Consider the following 24,154-nt stretch of genomic DNA (forward strand, 5'->3'; position numbering starts at 1 on the left):
TCAACAATTTTCTAAATCAGTGTCACAATCTCCAAGCTCTTAATGTTTTTTTTAAAAAAAAAGTCAGTTTACAACTCATTTCCTGAACACGGGGCAGAGATGCCACACATTCTTCAGTTTTCCAAGGCTGCTGCATTTTAAATCCCAAAGATGTGACTTTCTTTTTGTCTCAGCTATCCTTAAATAGTTATTAGTTTACACTTTCACAATTTAACAATTGCATTTTTTAATAATATCTATGGGCAGAGAGGGCCTATTTCCTCATAAATCATTACAGCTGAGACCATACCAGAGATCATGATGTTTTGTGTTTGTTTGTGTTCTTTAAGAGTGTCTGTGGTTCAAGTTTTGTTTCCATCATCTTTTCAGTATTCTCTAGACAAGACCATGCTAGTATTTCCGTCAGTCTTAAAGAATCTCAGGGTTTTTAGTTTACGTATAATTGGGTAAGTAATACATGTATTATTAATTCTAATGATGTTCTTCTTAGTTAAAGTGTCTAAAAGGGTGTAGTCTAAGGTTTTTTTGTCTGTATTTATTACCGGAATATAGGGATTTGTGGTGTTTGGAAAACTTTGAAAACATTTTTATTGGACTTTGACTGTTTTTCATGTTTTTACAATCAGTGTTTGAATCATTCGGTGCACTTAAGCTTTTGGATTAAAACAGATAATAAACATTTCCTTTTTGCATCCACGTGTCACATTTTCTGTGTGGTTATAGCAATCTCATGCCTAACTGCTGTGCTTTACTCACATCTCATCCTCTGTTATCACAACCTGTTTAAATAAAGTTTCCCTTTTGTTTTTTCTGCCGCCCCTTAGAATTGTGGGATTGCAATGGCTGCTCCCTTGTCTGTAAACATACGCGTTGTGTTTACGAAAGCCGCTGTGTAAATATTATCCAGTGGCAGCCAGGGGTCCGTCACGTTGTGGGACTACCTACCCGAACATAAGTTGACCTCAAATCTTGAACTTAATGTGATCATTTGTTTATTTTAGTGGAAAAGGAACACGCGGAGGTTCCCCGCAGTTTGCCGCCCGGCCTTGTCCGGACACAACCGGATAGCTCGCAGGCTAACTAACGCTACTGCTCCGAGGTACGTAGTAGTTTCATTTCATTTGATCTCATCGTTATTAAACGGGGGACACATCATCATTTGACTTGCTTACTTGTTATCCTAGCCCCCTTTGTGACCTTGGAGTGAAATAGAAAGTGTTGAGGTCACAAATGGGACGACTACTGGCCAGAAAGATGCTGATAGTGTTGACATGTATGTGTGTATGTGTGTGAGTTATAACTTTATAACAAGGGTATTAATGTCTTGCTGGGTGGTTTGTTTATGAGTAGGTTCAATTTCTAACGTACAATTTGAACGTGATAATGATTGTTTGTGTCTGTGTCCGTACACTCGGTTCACTGTAGCGCTGACTCAGTTAGTACACCGCCAGGAAATGAATCGAGAACAAATCTGATAACCCATTAACTTACTTAAGATTTTTCATTTAAGTTCAGTCAATCAATGAAGTAGCTGGGACATTTGCATGTTAAAGCTTTTTCCACTTTAAGGATTTGACTGCTTGTCTCTGTCTTATTATTGAAAATTAGAGGTGACACAATATCTAGTTGATTAAGTAATAAATCGATCGACAGAAATTTGCGACAATTTTCATAATCAGCTAATTGTATAAGTTATTTTTAAGCAGAAAATTGACTGTTGGTTGGACAGATGACTATTTTCTCTTATTGATTAAATAATTCATCAGTCTTATTAAGAAAAATAAAATAATTAGAGACAGACAGTCCTACTTCAGTGATGACAAATGCTCAAGCCAGTTTGAAACAATAACTATAACTAAGTAATTATGTTTTAAAGGTGTTGCCATGAGTAACATTTTCACCTTTTGCACTTATTATTTCCCCACAGATAATGGATGACGATGTGTCCATGCATAGGCTGGAAGGGACTGATCCAGCTGCTCAAGTTGGTGGACTGATAGTGAAGAAGAAGAGCGCTGCTGCAGAGCCCCATGTTTTTCGAGCACCCACTCCACGCACCTCCTTGCTGGGCTTGGACCTGCTGGCAGCCCAGAAAAGGAAAGAGCGGGAGAGTAAGGAACAGGCTGATGCTTGTGGCGATGACAGAAATAACAAGAAGTCAAAGGTTTCGTCCTACAAGGACTGGGAGGAAGGTAAAAGTGACTCCGGGTCAGATGAAGAAGAAGATGATGATAAGAACAAAGGTGCTAAGAAGGAGAGGTAAGTGTCAGTGCTTCACACAGAATAATATTTGATTGAAAATGATGAATGATGGATTTATAGACAGACAACCCTCATGTCTATGGAGAGCTGAAGAGTTCAATTCTAAATAAGTAAGACATAATGAAATGTAAAAAATTATGAATAAATACAAACACAGACTTTGAGATGAAAAGTGCCATTAATATTATTTATAATGCTGTTGTGAAATAAAAACAGCTGGAAATAAATCAAAATTAATTGAACTCCATGACTGTGAAAAGCAGGACAGTTTTGGGCTGTATTATTTCACAATTACATGGTTACCATATTTTGTTTGTATTTGTTAAAACAATAATTTGTTTAATTTCCTGTCTTGTTTATTTATTTATTTAGTTTTGAAGAACTTGGACCGTTCCACTCATTATTTTACTAACTGTAATAGCGTACTAATACGTATAGTGTGACTAATGTGTAACGTTTTATTTTCGTCTTGGCAGCAGGAAGTATCGTGTGACTGGCTCTGAGACACCCTCAAACCCCGGAGGGGTCAGTGAAGAGTTCCGACGCAGACACCAGCAGAGGGAGAAAGACAGACGTGAGCACGGAGTCTACGCTTCTTCCAAAGAGGACAAGAACAGAGAGAGAGACAGAGAAAGGAGCAGAGATAAGGGCAGAGACCGAAGGAGTGAAAGAGGTGATTTTTGCTGATATTTTTCAGCTCATTTTAGCCGATTGCCGATGCCAACATAATTGCAGAGAACATCAAGTCGCTTCTGTAGTGGAATTAACATATTGCCTAGTCTTATTGGGATGGCCCACTGGCAGAACATAAAATAAATGTGCACATTCACATTCATTTCAATTCACCCTACTTGTAGTATTTGAAAAAAACACGATTGGTATACCAATTAATAATGAAAGCAAATGTTCGATCAGTTGGGGTTGTTGACATTAACTTTCCCATGTCTCTGTCAGATGAGCGAGAGAGCAGTCACAGCCGTGGCAGCAGCAGCAGCAGCCGGTCGGAGCGGGGTGAGAGAAGTGAGCGCTCACAGAGAGAGGGCTGGTCCGATCGCATCAGCCGGGGGAGTAAGAGAGATGAACCCCAGTCACCACAGCATCGCCCCAGAGGTAGTTTGTTTTTATATATATTTGCTTTTATTTCAATGTATTATTCATAAGAAACTTAGACTTAATTGGTTGACTAAACTTATATTGTTTTTTTACATAGATTCTTTCACACCTTCACGGTCCAACTGGGAAGAGGATGACAGTGGTTATTCCAGTTCACGGCATTCCCAATGGGAGTCTCCCTCCCCTGCCCCTTCTAACAGAGAGTCTGATCGTTCAGAGCGAGGCCATCGCTCCAGCCGAGAGAGTGAGAGGAGGGACAGGTAAACAACTGCCATTCATTTTATCTGACATTTTTTATGCCTCAGGCTTAAAAGCCTTAGTTTTTTTGAAAATGTCCTTCAAGTAGATAGTTGAATCATAATAACAAACAATGCATGATTGATCAATGCACTTACAATAATTGTGACTGAAAACAAACAAGGACAGAAAATATATTTTATTTTTAATTATTTTAATCTCAGGTCAATCAAGTTTTCTCAGGGACTTACAAATACAAATAATAGTTTCTGTTAAATAGATCACCTAATTTTGTTAGCAAAGACCAAATATTTGAACTTGGTTAGACTAACATTCTCCACAAACTCAATTTTCACTGTAATGATGATGACAGCTTACAGTTATTTGCATTTTATAACACGGCTGTTTGTATTCAATATTGCCACATTTTTGTCAAACTATTGTCATACTGAAATCAATGCTACGTGATGCTTACATAACGTCTGTCTGTGTGTGTGCGTGTGCGTGTGTGTGCGCGCATAGGTCAATCAGAGGCCGTTACCCTGACGACACACCCCTGCCCACCCCATCATACAAGTACAACGAGTGGGCCAATGACAGAAAGCATTTGGGTTCTACACCTCGTTTATCACAAGGAAAAGGTACCGTTCTTAAAATAAGACATTTTCTGCTCACGTGCAAGATTTAAATAATGTATGTCCGATAACGTGTATTTTTCCCTCTCTTCAGGTAGGAAAGAAGATGGTGAGGGAGGAATTATGTTTGATAACGAGGATGAGAAAGAACAGTGGCAGGAGGACCAGAAGGTGAGTGGCACAGTTATCTCTCATCAAACAATTAAATATTTCCTGATGTGTTTTTTTTTTTTTTTTTAATACATCTCTAATTGTCTCACGGTTTTGCAGCAAGCTGACAGAGATTGGTACATGATGGATGAAGGCTATGATGAGTTCCACAACCCTTTTACTTCCACCTCTGATGAATATATAAAGAAGAGAGAGCAGATCCTTCAGAAGCAGACTCAAAAAAGAATATCTGCCCAGAAACGACAGATCAACGAGGTACAACCACAGTGCCCCAAATCAGCATAATCAAAGCTATGAGTCTGCATGCACAGGCATACACTATATATATGTGTGTGTGTGTGTGTGTGTGTGTGTGTATTTGTTAGTGCATCTGTCTGTGTCAGTATATCTTCTAACAGGCTGTGTTTCTTGTCTCAGGATAATGAGCGGTGGGAGACCAACCGCATGCTGACCAGTGGTGTGGTGCAGAGGTTGGAGGTGGATGAAGACTTTGAGGAAGACAATGCTGCTAAGGTTCACCTGCTGGTTCACAACCTGGTTCCTCCCTTTCTGGATGGAAGAATAGTCTTCACTAAGCAGGTAAACAAGACCGAAACAGCTCATGATCTAAGGCCTATAGTGACGAGGTTTACAGAGTTTAAGAGTTTGGTTTTATCTAAATGTTTTTATGCGTGTCTTTGCCTCCCTGTTGCAGCCAGAGCCGGTCATCCCTGTGAAAGATGCTACCTCTGACATGGCCATCATCTCTCGTAAAGGCAGCCAGCTTGTCCGCAAACATCGTGAGCAGAAGGAACGCAAGAAGGTTAGCTGCATTAATAACTAACACTAAGAGTACGACTTAGACAACTGGGTCTGACCTGGCTTTGTGATCCATGACTTTGGTATTAAAGGGAAAAACAGATTTTTCTGTAATATATATAGGGTTGCTATAAGATGTCTATAAAATTACTATGACCACAGTATACAAATGGCAGGTCCTGGACCTCTCAGACAGAAATGCCGCTGTTCTCAATTGTAAAAGCACTTAAAAATAATTGTTGGATTGGATTAACCCTTTATAAGCTAACTACATAATAAAATCTGGCATGCCGAGTAAGCATACATTTTAAATTCTACTGCTTTTTAAATCATACAGAATTATGCAACATTTGCATAATGCTTGGACTTGCTTGTATTAATGCTATTAATACAAGTGTGGGTAGGATATGCAGTTAATGTTGTTATTGTTGAGGGGTGCCCGGAGATCTCCCCTGGTAGAGCTTGTGCCCCATGTGTCGAGGCTGAGTCCTTGCTGCAGCAGCCCACTGTTTGAATCAGGCCTATGGCCCTTTGCTGTGTGTCATCNNCTGTGGCCCCTTGCTGTGTGTCATCCTCTCTCTCTCCCCCTTCCTGTCACTCTTCAGCTGTCACAATAGATTAAAGGCCATAAAAGCCAAAAACAATGTTCTAATTGTTGATATATAAGAAAGTTAAAACCAGTAAGCATTTTAAATGAATATCCTATAAATCATCTGTATGGAGAAATGTGGTCAAGCACAAAGCAGGTATGATCTTCATACTTCATGCTGTTGAGAAATGTTAATGGGGTTTGTTGGTGTGCACCTGTCCGTTTGATAATGCCAGTGCTGTCTAACTTCATCACTTCAGTAAATAATTTATTCATGATCACCTTGCCTAGACAGTTGATGACATTTTAACTGCAAACCACCATCAGTGAGGTGAGACCACTTGACAAATGCAATGCTAGGTGCTCTTGTCACCCTGGAGTGTGTGTGGAATGTGCATGAAATTGCAATCTTTGTGTGCTGTTACAGACTGAAGCATTAATCTTCGTAATCATTTGATTTAATTGGAATAATTATGTTTTCAGGCACAGCACAAACACTGGGAATTGGCAGGCACCAAGTTGGGGGATATTATGGGGGTCAAGAAGAAGGAGGAAGAAGACATGTCTGGGGGCAAACCGGTTGGCGAGGATGGCAAAGTAGACTACAGGTAACAGACTAATCCACAAGCTTAACTTCTCGAACTATAATGTCATTTTTTTCTGACCTGCCATATTCATTTTTGCTAATTTTCCTCTTTCTGCCTTATAGAGCGGAGCAGAAATTTGCAGACCACATGAAAGAAAAGTCTGAGGCCAGCAGTGACTTTGCTAAGAAGAAGACTCTTCTGGAACAGAGACAATACCTGCCTATTTTTGCTGTCAGACAGCAGCTTCTAAACATCATAAGGTATTGATACCCAAATACAACCTTATCCCCAGTGTTTCTAAGCTGTGAGTTGTAATTTGACTGTTTCAATGTTGTTGTTCTTTTACATCTGCAGGGACAACAGCATAGTGATTGTGGTTGGGGAGACGGGCAGTGGGAAAACCACCCAGCTGACTCAGTACCTGCATGAGGATGGCTACACTAGCTATGGCATGGTGGGATGTACTCAGCCCCGAAGAGTGGCAGCCATGAGTGTGGCCAAGAGAGTCAGTGAGGAGATCGGCACCAACCTCGGAGAAGAGGTGAGACAACTGTCAACCGTTGCATTTGGGAATAGTTAGCCCTACTGATGCAAACCAGCAGTCTGTATACATTTCCAGCTCTGATTCTTGAATCCTTGTGAACATTTAATGTAAATTAATATAGTGTTAATATGATCATTGACAATTATTAGGTCACTGTACCTAGAAGAAACTCTGATACTGTGATAATGTGTGAATGCTAGTAGCTTTGCTTACAATGGATTCCAATAGATATAAATAAATGTAAATAATCTAAGAAAAGAAAGGGAATGCATCCAAAATTTCATTGCATTGTGAAACTAAATGTGGTTACTACTGTGAAGTAAGTATGGTGAGTTAAATTTGGAATTAGTTGTAGTTGTATTTGCAGAATATTTGGTTGGAACATGAACTCTTGCTTTTGATTTCGATTTTCAAGCACTTTAGCTAATATGGTTAAACTCTGGACTTTTAATACTGTCTGATTGCTCATGTAGTTGCCCAATGACTTCTGTGACTCCAGTAATAACATGATTGCATAATGGCCAGACTGAGGCTTGCATGGTCAAACTCAATAGTAAATCATATGTTGTGTAACTCCGCCATCTAGTGGAAAAAATGAAAACATGTTTGGTAGGGATTGAACTGATGAGTAACAATAAAAGAAACACTGGAGCTGCTTAAATATTAGGTAGAGCTTGTCAAAAATTGCACTGTTACAGAGATACGGTAGTAATTATGATTTTAATAAAGGTATAATTTGTAATACGTGTAAACCCAATGCATGTCATACAGTTGTATTATCTGTAAGCGCGTTAAAGCGCCATACATAAAATTGTGAGTTGATTATTCTGACATTGTTGGCTGCAGGTGGGCTACGCTATCCGCTTTGAGGACTGCACATCCGAGAAAACATTGATAAAGTACATGACGGACGGTATCCTGCTCAGGGAGTCACTGAGGGAGTCGGACCTGGACCACTATAGTGCTGTTATCATGGACGAGGCTCACGAACGCTCCCTGAATACTGATGTGCTGTTCGGCCTGCTGCGTGAGGTCAGCACACAACTACCTAACATCTATTTAGGATACACGTTATTTTTATTTTTTTTAAGACATACACACATTTACATCTGAATGCGTCTAAATGATAAATTACTTTGTCAGGTTGTTGTTTTGTGTCAAGACACTATGACTTCAACCATCTCTCTTGTGTCCACTGTTTTCTCTCAGGTTGTATCTCGACGCACTGATTTGAAACTCATAGTTACATCTGCAACTATGGACTCAGACAAGTTTGCAGCATTTTTTGGCAACGTGCCCATATTCCACATTCCAGGAAGAACATTTCCTGTAGACATCTTGTTTAGCAAGGTATGTCTCTCTTCTTCTTCTTCTACTTTGACTTAAAGACTTAACTTACATTATATCCTAAATCAGGGGTTCCCAAACTTTTTCTCTGGGGGATATGCACTTCTGTCAGTAAGTATGTGGTAAATACCCTACAGACAATAAATTACTCAATTGACATGTGAACTAACTTTAGGCAAATAACAATAAAAAGCTGTCTCTACCTGTTCTGTCAAATTTCTAAGAATTATGTTTTGGTTGTTGTCGGATCATATCAGTGGTTTAATTTAGTATTGGACTGATTTGTTGTGTTTTGTGCTATGTAGACTCCTCAGGAGGACTATGTAGAGGCAGCAGTGAAGCAGGCCCTGCAGATCCACCTCAGTGGGTTAATAGGAGACATCCTCATCTTTATGCCGGGGCAGGAGGATATTGAGGTGAGGAACATGGCTGCTGTTCTCACTCAAATGATTGTTGTATATTTATTTTTGGATATTTTTCAGACATTTGAGTAACTCGAGTAGTTTTTTGCTGTCAAAAATACAGAATGTAACCCTGCTGGCCACTTCCTGTCAATGGCAGTTTGTGTGAATGTTGTGTATTATGTTTGAATTAAAATATATACTGGTTTTCACAGGTGACGTCAGATCAGATTGTGGAGCGGTTGGAGGACTTGGAAAACGCTCCTGCACTGGCTGTGCTGCCCATCTACTCCCAACTGCCTTCTGACCTCCAGGCCAAGATCTTCCAGAAGGTAGAGATCTGAAACAGCCCATAATGTTGCTTGCATTTCTACACTTTATATTTGTGAGTACACACATGCAAGAAAACAACACTGACCTTTAATTTCTCCTCTTCTAGGCTCCAGATGGTGTGAGGAAATGCATTGTTGCCACAAACATCGCTGAGACCTCCCTCACTGTGGATGGAATCATGTTTGTCGTGGATTCAGGATACTGCAAACTTAAGGTTACATTGTATATACATTTTCTCACACTGCAGTTCTCCCAAGGTCCTTTCCCTATGTTAAACAAATCTCTCTTACACATTTCCTTTATTCTGTCAACAGGTTTTCAATCCTCGCATTGGAATGGATGCTTTACAAGTTTATCCCATCAGCCAGGCTAATGCCAACCAGCGTTCTGGCAGAGCAGGACGTACAGGGCCAGGGCAGTGTTACAGGTAATGGCCCTTGTCTTCTCCCTGCACATGCATGCATTCACAAACACATGCTCAAACCCACAAGCAGTGTTGAGCTGGAACTGGTGCATGGTAAGAATTTATGCCATATTCAGGTTCCTGCAAGGCTGCTCCTAATCTTGGATTTTAGTTGACAATACCAAGACTCTCCCAATCCTACAAAAAAGAGGATAGCAGGAACATACATTATTTTGTATCTTATATTTGTATCTTAGTTCACATTCACTGAATAGAAATGCACCACCTGAATATGATGTTTCTTTCCGGCTTTCCTGAGAATGCATCATTTTAGCATGATTGTTGTTAAAAGTGTGTTTTCTTCCATCAGTTGTTTGAAATCAGTACCGTCGTCAGACAGTTTGCTCAGGGCTCCGAATGTGTGACGTGACTGTGCTTTTAAGACAGCCAGAGGCCGGAAGAGGGAGAGCAGGCCAGAACCCTGAACTCCAGAGGATTTCATGCATTTTACGTCTGTTTATGGCAGGGAAATGTGCCACAAAAAGACCCTGTCAGAGGTTTCACTTGACCCCTCCCTCTTTTGCCACATTTACTTAAGCCAAGTGACATAGACACACACGGGAATACGTTTTTGCATTGCTAATGAGCTGGGGTGCTTATGAAAGCCCACATATTTCTAGATTAATCATGCCCACCTGCTCTTACACATGAGCTCACACAAATCGATTAAGAATCAGTTTTGATGCAGCTTTACAGAGTACAGTCAAGGTGTTTGAGTAGTTGTGGATGTGTGTATGTGTTAGAGAGCAGAGGCAGTGAGTCACGCTGGTTTGCTCCGCTTGCGTGGAGAATTCCCCACTCAAAGACCCTTTTAGCTGTGACTGGAGGCGCTCACTCGAAAGCTCAAAACCTCCATATACATTTAAATCCTTCTGTAATTATAAACTCTTACGTCAGGCAGCTGTTATTGTTGCGAAAGCTTTGTTAAGTCAGGTCCATTAATTTAACTCAGGCTCTGGATGTTTCCCTAAATAAATTGTAGCTTTATGAATGTTCCTCTGCAGCTGATCTACATCTGGCGCTTACTGTTTAGTTAAAATCCCAATGGCATGCCGGCATATATTTGAGAAAATAATTCACATCAGTGTCACATAACAACATGCCCCAGAGGAGCATATTCCTCACTGATCTGTGCAGTGTTTAATCAAAAATAAAAAAGAATATACAATCATCCGTACATTTTTCTTGTTTAGAAAAATCTCATTTTAGTTTAACATCATTCTTGGTGGATTAGATTTTACACTCACTGTGTCTGTCTCTGTCCAGGCTCTACACTCAGAGCGCTTATAAGAATGAGATGCTGACTACCACCATACCAGAGATTCAAAGGACCAACCTGGCCAATGTAGTCCTACTGTTGAAGTCTCTGGGTGTTCAGGATTTGCTCCTCTTCCATTTCATGGATCCACCACCTGAGGACAACATGCTCAACTCCATGTACCAGCTCTGGATTTTGGGAGCTCTGGACAACACAGGTGGGTAGTGAACAAGCGGTTGGAATCACCAGAAGCATGATAATATAATAAGATACTTGCATTACATAAAAATACTTTTAATATTCTGATTATTGTAATGTATTGTAATTTGTTACCTTTTTGACAGCAAAATCTCATAAAAATGTAAACTGTTAACGCTTTTTATTAAGAAGATGGGGTGAAATACATTCATTATAAGTGACCTACATACAATTTGATATGCTTCTGAATACAGTCATAACTGTATTAATGAGTCAAGTAATTGTGGCGAATTCTACTTTGAACATATTAAATAACCAATAACAGATGTATTAATAATGTAATGCAAAGTATCCAAATTATGTGTTGTACCTGTTTTCTTTCCTCTGTCTCTAATAGCAGACCTTACAAGACCTCCACCAGTCTTATAAAGAGTAGGGCCAAACAACATAAAATATCCTCTTTTAGAGACGACGGTGAAGCTGTGACAGAGATTATTGGGTATTTGAGGGTTGTATTTCCCCCTCAGTGCTGCTATATATAGTGGTGATGCTGACACCACAAACACAGGCAGGAGACTTGCTGTTTAAAGGATGCTGCAGTGATGATGCAGACACTGCAAACAGGCCTGGAGGAGGTAGTTGTGAGGTTTAGCCAGTGGAGTAATTGCCTAGTAACTGATCCTGTGTTTGATTTGACTGGTCGGGTCTCATTTCTGTCTCATCCTTAGCCAGATTCTAAGGGATTTAGGGATTTGGGGATAAGGGGGGACTTTTGATGATTCCCTGTATGGTGTGTTAACAGCAGATTATCTCTGATTAAGGCTTACCTGCCCCAAACTGGCTGCTCTGCTTCTCTGCTTTTCCTCCTCATAAGCTTCTTAGATTCTGTCGTCTAATCATTTAAATCAGAACTGGCAAAGTTTTTGATCTCACTCCCTTTTTTCTCTCTACAAGTATTCTCAACTGTCAGCAGTTCATCCTCCTCTCTCACGGTGATAGACAAATAAGTGTCACATTATACTGGCTTCTCATTCCTGCTAGTGGGCTTTGGATGGAAAAGAAGCTTATCACTCATCTTGTGCTCGTCCCTCCGACATTCTTCACATTTCATGTACTTTTAAATTCTTCACATGTGACCTTGTAATTGTGTTATCTTGTGTACTTTCAGGCGCTTTGACACCAACAGGGCGTCTGATGGTGGAGTTTCCCCTCGACCCCGCCCTCTCCAAGATGCTGATTGTGTCCTGCGACATGGGCTGCAGTGCTGACATCCTCATCGTGGTCTCCATGCTGTCTGTGCCGGCCATCTTCTACAGACCTAAAGTACGTCTCATTTGATACAGTTATTGTATAATAAAACATGTACTGTGTCCTTGCGAAATAGATGGGAGGCTACCAAACATATTGTCATATATTTTTTTATAATCCATTTGTTGTTGTGTTAAAGTGGCTAAAATCCATATTTTTACTTGTATATGAAAGTGGTCACTTGTAGTGATGAACCGACAGAGAATTAATATCTGTATCTACAGCTCTATGGAGCATTATAGCATTTTCAGCTGAGGGTTTTGCTTTTTTAGCCCACAAATTTACTCTCACTCTCATAGCGTTTTGTTTGGCCGTGGCAAGCAGCAGTTTTAAGTGAAGAAAGCTCTAAAACCCACTGCACACCACCTGCTCAATGGAAAGACAGTTAACAACTAGCTAGTGAACATAGCCGGGTATTTAGCAATTGGAGAACCAGATATATACTTCAGGAATTAGTGTTAACCAAAAACAGAGCTAAAAGGAGAGTAAATATTGGACTTGCATTCGCCAGGTCACCAGAAACTTTATGGGGCAAAAATTATTGCCCCATGACTGCTGGATGTGTAAATATGTTTGCCAAAAACTTTGCGATACCAGCTTAAAAGATAACAATATTGCTATCTATGTTGTGGTTGTGGTTTTCTGCTGCATGGCCAAAAAAAAGTGTTTTTTTTTTTAAATCTTTTGTTTAATTTGGGTGTGTAGAACAACATTACACAATGGAAGGAAAATAACCTTAAAATAATTTTTTTATTTTTATATATTATATTCATTAGTGACCTATAAAACTGAAAACTCAACCTGTGTGTATCTCCGTAGGGTCGTGAGGAGGAGAGTGACCAGGTGAGAGAGAAGTTCTCAGTCCCAGAAAGCGACCACCTCACCTACCTTAACGTCTACATGCAGTGGAAGAACAACAATTACTCCAGTGTCTGGTGCAACGAGCATTTCATCCACACTAAGGCCATGCGCAAGGTCAGACTCTCATTGCTTCAGCTGTTTTCTCTATCAGCTCCCTCTGGCCCTGGATGTTTTCCATTTTCTATTGAACTCTCAAGATGATTATGTGGGAATCTTTTCTTGCTTTTAGTTGCTTTAAGAAATGTTTAGTTTTTTACCCACTGCAGTGATATGTATTCCCTTAAAACATTTGATTGCAAGCCAACCGTATGGATGAGTTTTCTACGTGGTTCTACTTTTTTAATGCATATTATTTTTGTGCAGGTGCGTGAGGTGCGCTCCCAGTTAAAGGATATCATGGTGCAGCAGAGGATGAACCTGATTTCGTGCGGGTCAGACTGGGACATCATCAGAAAGTGCATTTGTGCTGCTTACTTCCACCAGGCTGCCAAGCTCAAGGTACTTCCTCCTCTCTGGGTTTTCCTCAGTTAATATGTTACGCCTAGTGGCAACTGGTTGTGGCAGATTTATAGCAGCATAATTACAGAGTGGTGAAATATCCCTCCTGGCCTCACATTAATACAGCGCTAAAATCTGAAAGGGAATTTGAAATCATGACTATATAATCAAGGTTCTCCGTTTGACTTATGAGTAGCTGGCTAACCCAAGCAATCGTAGCAGTGTTGGATATACATCAAATTTATTTTCCTGCTGTCTAAGCCAGGTGGAGAAGCAAATTAACCCAGATGACCTGCTTTGCTCTGACCTTAAAGTGCACAAACACCCACGTTTTTTCTATCCTGAAATTCTCAGTTGCACATTTAATTTGTTATTTATGCCTGTGTTTCCTCCCAGGGCATTGGTGAATATGTGAACGTGAGGACAGGCATGCCATGCCACCTCCATCCTACCAGCTCCCTGTTTGGTATGGGCTACACTCCTGACTACATCATCTACCACGAGCTTGTCATGACCACCAAGGTAAAAAATTCTGCCGGCTGCAGAACTCGGCTAGCGTGAAAACAATTTGTGATGTGTGCTGTTTTAACTTGTTCTTTGTTTTGTAGGAGTACATGCAGTGTGTGACTGCAGTTGATGGAGAGTGGCTGGCAGAACTTGGGCCCATGTTTTATAGCATCAAACATGCGGGAAAAAGCCGACAGGTAAGGAAAGACTATGCTGAACCTTGCTCGTTGCATTTTAGGTTCATTCACAACCCTGCCAAAAGTATTCAGAGAGGAAATGTTTCTGTTTCTGTCGACTGATAATATCGTAATTTAGGCATTCTTAGGTCCAAATCCTACCATGATACTTTCTATTTTATATAATATTTTAGACCAGTGGTTCCCAAACAATTTGGCTTGTGACTTCTTAAAATAAAGAAATGGCTACTTGTCTGCTTGTAACTGTTACGTATGTCCACTGGTTGTGACCAGTTCAACTAAAAAAAAAGTTTTCTTTGTTTTATCTTAATCATTTCAGGGGAATAAGGAGATACAATTGCACAAAAGAGGAAAGAAAGAAATGATTAGAATATTCTGAAAACTAACAGAATTTGGTGTTACAAAAATAATTTTGTTGCTTTCCTATCTTAATCCTTTCATGGCCCATACAATTTATCTAATGAACCCACAGGGTGGGAAGCACTTTTTCAGACAATAGTGTGCTTCCAATGTTGTAGCAATAGTTTGAGGAAGTCCTCTCTTGTTGTGTAATCCACAAAGAAATGATTTCCCCAGTTTGGGGTGGAAGAACTTGACTGGCCTCCACTTTTGGGATGAACTGCAGGCTGTGAGCCAGGCCTTATCGTTATAGTGGACCTTGACCATCTGTTTCATCGACCGAAACACATCTCTTAATGTTATTCTGTACATCTTCCTCATTGGTTTGCTCTTCCAGGAGAACCGTCGCCGCGCCAAGGAGGAGATCAGCAACATGGAGGAGGAGATGTCCATGGCTGAGGAGCAGCTGCGAGCGCGTCGAGAGGAGCAGGAGAAGAAGAGCAACACTGGCACTGTTAAGTAAGTCATCTCCTCTCTTTTTTGTCCCCTCATCACACGCGTGCCTCATCTAACAATAGTTCCCCGTGGCCCTCATTTTCCATACACAGTCAAGATAGAAACGTTTAATTTACCTACCTCGCTGCCAATCCATATCTTCAGCCCTCCCTCCCTCTCCTCCTCTCCCACTCTCTCGACTCCACCTCTCTCACTCTTCATGATGAGCTTTTCTCACCTCTGGTCCCTCCAGACGAGACAAAAAGAAATAATATTGACTCCTGGCTGACCCCCATTACTGCAGCAATTTAAATTGTGCCATAGCAGAGCAGAGAAAGGAGGGGAACGTTCAATTTCAAATTAGACCAAAAAATTAATTTCACACCCATCCTCGAGCTTTACAGAGAGAAATAAGGTTATAAAGAAAGATTTAAAAAAAGCGAACTTTTATTGTTAATTAATGAGCTGGTTTATCTGTCTGAGTTTGTGTGACCAGGTCTGTAACAGATCTGTTGAAAATAATCACACTCGAGGTATAGGATTAAGAATTAGATTTAAGAAGAGGAAACTGGATGTGTGATAATGAATGTCGTCGGCTCTCCTGGGCTCTTGGCTGCCTTTGTCCTCCGGCAGGCCTCACAAGCATCTCTTCTGTGAGTTCACTGTAACTGGGATGAAATATTTCGTTGGGTAAGACTTCATGTGCCGGCTGCTTATCACCTGTCTCCCTGCTCACCAGCACAGATCAGTGGTGTGAATTAGTAAATGGCAGTTGTTTTGTGTACAAACGTGGAGCAGTGTGAGTGAGTCACATCAGTGGTAAGAGCTAGAAGTAGGGGCCCATGTTTTTCCATATGAAGCACTTAAAGGTCCAGTGTGTAACATTTAGGATGATCTATTGGCAGAAATGGAATATAACTGTTTTCATTAGTATAGAATATAGGAATCGTGTTTTTGTTACCTTTTTATAATGAGACATTTATATCTACAGATGTCACAGGTTGCCTTCCATGAAGTCCACCATGTTGAACCACCATGTTTTACAGTAGCCCAGTAGGGACAAACCAAACAGTGGCTCTTGATAAGGGCGTGTGCATTTTTCAAACGTTATGTGGCTACCATAGTTTACGCTTGGTAGGAGAGGGTGAAATGAGGGAGTTGCAGTCTGCAGCTACACCACTAGATGCCACTAAATACTACACTGACACTGGGGACAGTACCACAGGTTTTAGCTGCCTAAATACAGTCATGTATACTTAGGGTTTAGTGATGGACAATATTAATTTGCTATTCATTATTTCCTGGCATTTTGTAGCCCAAACAATTAGTTGATTACTTACTGTCATGTACTGAAAATTGGCATTAAATCAAATTTGTGCTATTCTGTACTTATTCTATGTTTAGAGAGTTGATTTATATTTTGCCAAATTTAGACTGTCATTTATTTACACATAGTTATTATACAGCTACTTGTGTTTGAGAAGTCTGACTCAAAAATGTTTTGTAAAAAAAAAACCATTTATATTCCTCCATAAAAGGTATATAAAGTCTCAGGCCTATGTATATTTTTGCCATTTGACTGTAGACTATAGAGTTTTGAATTTTAGGTGTCTGCTCATTTATGTATGGTTGGAAATCAATTAGTAGACTTCTGGAACTTGCTTGAGTTGTGTAATCCTTCACAGTGTGCATCAAGTACGTCTTAATTTTAGTCAAAGTTACAGTCCTGATGTTTGGTAATACATTGCATGCATACAGATTAATTTGAAACGTCTGCATTTTGAAGAAAAAAAATTATGCAGACCTGATCGATTACACAACCTCGGCACATTTTGAGAGTTTGAGATTTTCATATGGTATACAAATGAATGAAAACCATCACTACACCCATAATTTGTAGTGAATGGTCTACAAAATGCTAAATCAATGGTATGGTCCTGTAAGACCCTGTAAAGGCAAATCCATGTCCAAAGTTATGAAACTACTAGCCGCTTGTGTATTGAGTAAAGCACCACAATTTCACCTGAAGTGAACATGGAGACAGAGAGAGGGACACAGTGACAGAAGGGGGTTATGGCCTGATGGCTGTAATTGCTGCAAGTGTGTATGTGTGTGTGTGTGTGTGAGTGAGGGAGAGAGAGAGAGAGAAGTGTGGGCAGTGTCAGGGTGTCACGCTGCTGTAATTAAAGATGATAGATTTGCTGTCAGAGGCGTCAGGCTCTACTTCCCAACACTCTTCACAGAGACACCGGCCTGCCTTTTTACTCTCCTCCAGTCCTGCTGATCTCATGTTCACATTCAGCTTCCCCTCACGTTCAGCTTTTTATGTTTTTAAAACAGCGGCTTACCTCATGTAAAAGATGTTTAGCATTTGACTAAATGAGCGATAAAGAATGAAGCTGAATATTATGTTGTCACATTAAAAAAAAAATATAACCTTATAACCATACCTATTTTTCTCTGATTCAGGGCTGTGAAAATCTGCACACCAGGAAGAAAAGAAGAGGCCCCCATGACGCCCAGACGCACCCCGGCCCGATTTGGACTGTAGAACAACCCCCTGAAGCTTACCAACCAACCATGTTGGCTCCTCTAGACTGATTATTATTTAGGACCTGGACCACACCAGCACAAGCAAACACACTAACTTCCAGCAGCCATTTGTCCCTCCCAGCATGGCCGGAGTCAACTGCAGTTCATATACAGACCACTAGAGTGAGAACTTGTATAAGGCACAAGACTCAAAGACGAGCCAGGTCCATCAAAATGCTCCCTCCACCTTTATCAGCCGATAGCTGTTTCCATTCTACATTTTAAGGAATAAAGGACTGTTGTTGGGTTCCTTTTTGTATATTTAGTATTTATATGTGGTCATTACTGAAACAAGTGTTTTTACAGATATCTCTAAAATGATTTTACCTAAGCTGGAAAACATTTAATTTTCTATGGTCTGTTGCATTTTCTCCACCCTGAGTGTAATATCAGATAAAAACTGAAAAATAGTGAGCTAATTTCAATGTTACTTGTTTTTGTGTCCTTGCATTTACTAGTTCTTGTACTGTCGTGGCTTGAACAGCGTGTGTGCCACCATGAAGTGCTCCTCTACAGACTGAAGCACTATTCTAACTGTACTTGTGGCATGAGTGTCTTCAGACTCTAGAATTGTGTTGTAATACCCCCCAATATACACACACACACACACACACACCACACTCATGCAAGCTTAGGCAATTGACCTTTTTCTACTTTCTGTTAACCTTGTTCCAACAATGTAATGTACCACAGCTTTGCTTCATACAAAACATTATCACGCTGGATTAAACATATCAACTGTTTTATTTTCATGGTCCTTGTGTTCAAAATAGCACAGTTTCTTTTGTGATTTTCCTCTAAACAATGTGTCTTTTTAAATGGGCGAATTTGTTTGTTGATGTACACTCTCCTCTGCCCTCTCAGCTGATCAGAATATCACGCAGCTTCAGATAGACTGGTCTATCTGTAACAAAACAGTTTAGTGAAGGCCATGTTTGGATGGTGACAGTGGTTCTGTTTTGTCTTTTTTTTTTTTACATGGATCTGAGACAGCAGGAGGACTTCTAATGGATGTTTTTTTCTCTCTCATCTTTTGTAAATGAAAAAAAAAATAAATGTTAGCTATTTTTTTTAAATCAAAATTGATTTCATTTGATATTGTAGTCACTAATGTGTCTTCCTGTGCACTGCAAGTGCCTAACATAATTATGTCATTTAGATGGAGTTTTTAAAGTTAGTTCTGCAGTGGCATAAACGATAGCTCCGTAAGTGAAAGTGATGCAAATTTGTTCAGGCTGTAAGTTCTCTATATGTGGCCTGGGTCTTTTCTTGCGTATGTGTCTCCCTCTAAAAAACAAAACAGTGGTGAATTTAGAATCTATCAGCTGCACACACCGTTTGTCGACACTTCAGTCATTACAGCCAGAGATTTAATCACGCACTGAAAAGGTGACTGACTTATTTTCATCATCGATTAATCTGCATATTACTTCTGGACTTCTACTTCATTGTTTTTTTCCCATAACATTTTAGAAACTAGTAAAATGCTTCTTATAATGTCTTAGCGCCCAAGGGGACAGTTTCAAATTAGGCTGCAACTAATGATCATTTTCAGTATTGATTGTTTCAGTGCCAATCACAAAAAAGCCCATGGTAACATCTTAAGCTTGCTTGTTTTGTTTGACCGACAACTCCACACCCAAAGATATCCAGTTTATGATTGCAAATCCTTAAAATTTAGAAGCAGAAACCTCAAAATGTTTGCCCTTTTTGCTTAAACGCTGACTTAAATGAAATAACAATATTCAAGACTAAATAATTATTAATTTGTACATAATATATACATTTTCTGTCAACTAATTGTTTCAGCTCTACTTCAAACTGCTGTTTTTATTCAACCAACAATTCAAACAAATGTATTGTGTTCACTATCATATATGACTAAGGAAAAGCAGGTAATCTTCACGATTGTGAAGCTAAAACAATGACAAACAATTAATAGCCTATCAAAATAGTTGCTAATTCATTTTCTGAATAATCATATTCAATTTGCTCTTTTTGTTTGACCAACAACACAAATACAAAGACATTAAGTTTGCTATCATATGACAAAGAAAAGAAGCAAATCCTCACATTTTAGAAGCCAGACCCAGATAAGGTTTGGCTTTTTTTCCTCACTGAAGCAATTATTTAACTATTTTGAATGCTGATGATGAAGATATTGATTACTTGGTTGAGAAAGGACAACTTATGCACTACGTTATCCTAACAGTTGACTGTTGTCATGAACTTTTTCTTACTAATTTAATAATTTGAGGTCAGTGACGTCATGGGCCTTGGTAACATAATATAAATATGGGGCAGCCCAAATGCAGCGACGACACGTGAGCTACATAACTGAAATAGCCATAATGAAATTCCCAGAACGGTTGTTTTCATTGTCAGTTTCACAATTGCGAGCTGAGGCGAGTGAAACTGATCAGAGAGAAACAAAAAGCCCGGGTCCGTCCCTCCCTCACTCCGGCACTCGCACCCACAGATGTCACACATCTACATGAGTGATCCCTGGGCTTTGAAACCCCTCAGCTGTAAAGATGTTGATACGCTTCAGATGAAGAGCCAGGCTATATGTGGGTGGATCTTCGTGTTTGGCTTTTTTGAAGCTGTATGTAAATCTTCAGGTCACAAGACTGTTGAACAAAAGCCTGGATGGTGTTCCAGTGTCTTCATCACGGTTAGGCTGACATTTGTTGATGTCTCTTAACTGAAACCTCCTTTGCTAGCTGGCATCAATTTGGAGGGAAAAGACAAAAAGAAGCTTGCCTGTCTGTGATTTCTTCAAATGGAGTGTGCAATAACTAGCAGTGTTTTTCTCTTAACTGAATCCCTCTGCAGCACTCCTTTCTTGTTGGTCAGTGATAGTCTGTCTCACTGTAACCCTTATGCAAATAAGCATGATTATGAGCGTTCCCCCCAACCTCCTCAATTCTCCAAGTCGTCCTGATCGAGTGTGGCAGGCGGAGGAGGGGATAGATATAATGGACTCCACCAACTTTAATGAGCCAAATCTCAGCTATGGGCTGACATTTTGAAATAGTCCTTGTGAATGACAGTGTCAGCAGTCACCTTTACCAAAGCTTTCCAGGGAAGGTCCCTGTAATGATGGAGGGAATTAAAATGGCCTCCAAGGCGTTGGAGATAGGAGCCACAGGATTAGGGTGCAAAGCCACACCTCTTAAATGGGCTCTCCTGCCACACCCCAAATAAAGAAGCTGCCTTTTCATAAGAGTAAAGCACTCCTCTACCTACATGTCGCCACCCTGATATTTGATGGAGGGATTATGGTGAATATTAGCTGTTGACCACTGTGAGATTTGTTGAGATGAGCTGTCCCTCACATTAACTGCCCCGCTCTTCCCTTTTTCTCATTCTTCCCCCTTGTTGTGTGTCTGGTGGCAGGCAGGGACAAGATCTGCTGTCATTACAAACTTAATAAGAGCAGAAGTGAGATTGATGAGAAAAACAGAGGCATCAACTGCTCTTTTAATTAACTCTTGTCCCATAATGGTGCTGGGACAAAGGCACTGAGCAAAGAATGAGACATTTTCTTTCTCTTTCTGCCCCTTTCTGTTTTGTTGCCTCGCTCACCCCCGATAATGAACAGCCTTCTGGGACCCAATTACATCCAAGGCTGCATTAGGAGCACAGCGGGCCCAGTGGAAACTTCAGCTGAGTTTCCCCTCATCTCTCCACCCCCCCTCTACTCCCTGTTACCCTGCTGGAGATGGCCTTCACTTGATTGAATTTTGAATGTTGAACCCCTCCACACACAAACACACACACACACACACACACCCTTTCTTCTATAGTCCCTTACCTTCACCAGTTCTGAACCCACATGTGGTTTATGATGGAAACAGGAGGCAATGCATGCTTGTTGTTAGCTGTCCTTCACTTGATAACTGCCTGCACTGATAGAGTGGCTTTGTATACAATGTGTAATGGGGTGGGCTGTGTGAATTGGTGCACTAAAGCCTGTTTGAGTGTCTTGTCCCTGCAACATCCTGCACATTCTTGTGAGGATATACAAAAGGAGATTATTTAGAATAAATTAACTGGGGTGTTTTTAAACTGAATAAAAACTGATGGGATATTAATTCAAAATCTATTTAAGTCAGTATAGTAGGTTATGCTGTCAGTGCTGAAGTAGATCAACAATTGAAGTAACTCACTCATTAACATTTAGGTGCTAAAAACATATTTCATATTACTCTTGTCAAGGGCACAAGGACACATATGTGCCACCCCTTTCAGTCAAGTTTAATGCCAATAACAAGCCACAACCAAAACAGCCTACTCAGAATCAGAATCAGGTTTATTGCCAAGTAAGTTCACATACAAGGAATTTGGCTTGGTAAGTTGGTGCATAACAATTAAGCATAAAAAATATAAATAAAGAGAAAAATAGAGAAAATAAGATGAGCCAAAATATACAAATATAAAAAGCATTTAGACAAAGTACTCAGAAGTGTCCAAATAGCAGTTGTCATAACGTGTGAACAAGAATCTACAGCCATGCTGGTGGTCCTAAATGCTTGCTGCTAACTTGCTGATGTTTAGCAGGTATAACATTAATCATCTAGTTTAGGGTGTGTTAGCATGCTAACATTTTCTAATGTACTAAATGCAAAGTACAGCTGAGGCTGAAGGTAATGTCATTAGTTTAAGTATTTGGTCATAAACCAAAGTACTGGACAAATTAAGTGTAGGCATGACCAGTTATTACAATTCATCCTCTGGGTACCATGACTGTCTGATATCATAGCAATCAATTCAGTCGTTGTCGAAACATAGTAAAATGTTAAACTCATGGTGGCACTAGAGGAAAAGTCAGTAGATCATCAAAGTCAGTCAGTAGACCATCCTCTGGGGACCATGAATGGAAAACTGAATGCAAACGTTTATGGTAGAGAGAGGTCATGCATTAGTATGGCTAATACACACATATATATATATTTGTGTTAACATTCTTGTACCGAGTATTCACAGACACTTAACTAGAGTCTTGGAGGCCTCTGTAGGATATGTACAGTATGTGATGGCTGAATGTCTTTAGATAGGGACTGCCTCTAAATACAATGCTTGAAGAGACCCAGGCATTAATAACAATTATTGGTGTTTTTAGTTTCCTCAGACACCTTAAGTGTGGTGTATTGACTGCTATGCTGGAAAGAATGTTGCCTATTGATTTGGCCAAGGCAGAAACCGATGGTGTCCTCTTCCTGTAAGGCTTGAATTAATCCTTATGTGCTACCAGTGAGTGAATAACTTACCAACTACGACCCAGTGACTGGAGAGCCGTCTCACCGCTTCTGTGTGAGCTCACAGTATATACTGGCTGATTTGCCTACTAAAAAGTCAAACCAAAAAAGAGATGGGCACATCATGCATGCATGCATGGGATGACAGGATGGTGTAAGAAAAAGGAAAAAGGCAATAGCTGCTGCAACTTCTGAGAGCAAGAGAGTCATGTGCTACAACTCCGACAAAGAGAAGAAAGACTAACATAAATCAGTAATTAAACAGAGTTGGATTTTTTTTTCACAACTTTGTTTTGGGTTTGCATAAGTCCAATGGAATTTTATTCTACCATACAAAACAGATACTATTTACTTCTGTTAGTAAATGTCAGAAATTTAAGACTGTTGCAGCATGCAGTAATGTTTTTACTGGTCCATTGTCTCATCCCTAACCAGCACTTTGTGTATACTGTACTACCATGCTTGGTCTACCTCCCTATGGACTGTATGGTTACTAACAGCTCATCCACTATTGCTTAGGGGTCTTATTTTGTTCTAGAAGAAAGACTTTATACTGTCAAACTCAGACATCCCATGTGATTGAAGGCCGATGGGCATGGAACTCTCAGAGCTGCCCTCAAAGCTGCAACAATGCCTGCTTTCACGTAGCCAACTTGTGGTGGGTGGAGTGGAAGAACAAAGGCAGACTTGTTAGGGTTTAGATGCCTTTATTATTCTTTTATTTGGCTGCAATCCTCGTCTATCTGACCATATTCATTAAGATTTTGGCTACATTGGCTTGTGGGGTCTGTGGCTCTAGGAGCAGTTACTGTATGTGACTCAAAACACATCAAGCACTCTACTTTTCTTTTGTAGAAATCAACGTACAGAAATCATAAAAAATAGATCTATATTCCTTTAGCTCATCATGTTTTCAACTTACATGTACTAAAAATGAATACAGTTGAAACAATGTGATTCAGGGTAGTTAAATAAAAAACAACAAATATCAGGATGCAAATTTCCACCTATATAGATATAATCTCTAATTATTTATAATGAGGAACTGCTTTAATACGTGTTTCTTAAGCTTTGCTGTACTGAAAGCATAATTACAAACCCATTTGGCCACCTAAAGGTACTTATAACAAACACCCTCCAGGTAAAGGTCCAGTGTGTAA

The 24,154-nt window shown here is 40.0% G+C and overlaps 1 protein-coding gene across 2 annotated transcripts; it reads left to right on the forward strand.

Annotated features, from left to right (window-relative positions):
- Window positions 1-820: 820 nt before the first annotated feature.
- Window positions 821-18,479, forward strand: dhx38 (DEAH (Asp-Glu-Ala-His) box polypeptide 38). 2 transcript variants are annotated; one of them, XM_035651777.1, is made up of 27 exons: window positions 821-1,099; window positions 1,928-2,259; window positions 2,739-2,935; window positions 3,217-3,372; window positions 3,473-3,635; window positions 4,135-4,253; window positions 4,342-4,418; window positions 4,518-4,673; window positions 4,836-4,997; window positions 5,113-5,220; window positions 6,289-6,413; window positions 6,515-6,652; window positions 6,747-6,933; window positions 7,783-7,968; window positions 8,146-8,286; window positions 8,589-8,699; window positions 8,900-9,016; window positions 9,124-9,231; window positions 9,332-9,444; window positions 10,747-10,955; window positions 12,105-12,259; window positions 13,064-13,219; window positions 13,469-13,603; window positions 14,000-14,125; window positions 14,212-14,307; window positions 15,044-15,165; window positions 17,611-18,479. In XM_035651777.1, the coding sequence occupies exons 2-27, from the start codon at window positions 1,931-1,933 to the stop codon at window positions 17,690-17,692; spliced, it is 3,774 nt and encodes a 1,257-aa protein (XP_035507670.1). In that variant the 5' UTR covers window positions 821-1,099; window positions 1,928-1,930; the 3' UTR covers window positions 17,693-18,479. The 2 variants fall into 2 exon arrangements, with proteins under 2 accessions (XP_035507670.1, XP_035507671.1); XM_035651778.1 differs by having other exon boundaries at window positions 2,742-2,935.
- The last annotated feature ends 5,675 nt before the right edge of the window (window positions 18,480-24,154 follow it).

Source organism: Morone saxatilis, unplaced genomic scaffold (genome assembly GCF_004916995.1).
Source record: "Morone saxatilis isolate NCDOM2014 unplaced genomic scaffold, NCSU_SB_2.0 Contig11, whole genome shotgun sequence".
Classification (NCBI taxonomy): domain Eukaryota; kingdom Metazoa; phylum Chordata; class Actinopteri; family Moronidae; genus Morone; species Morone saxatilis.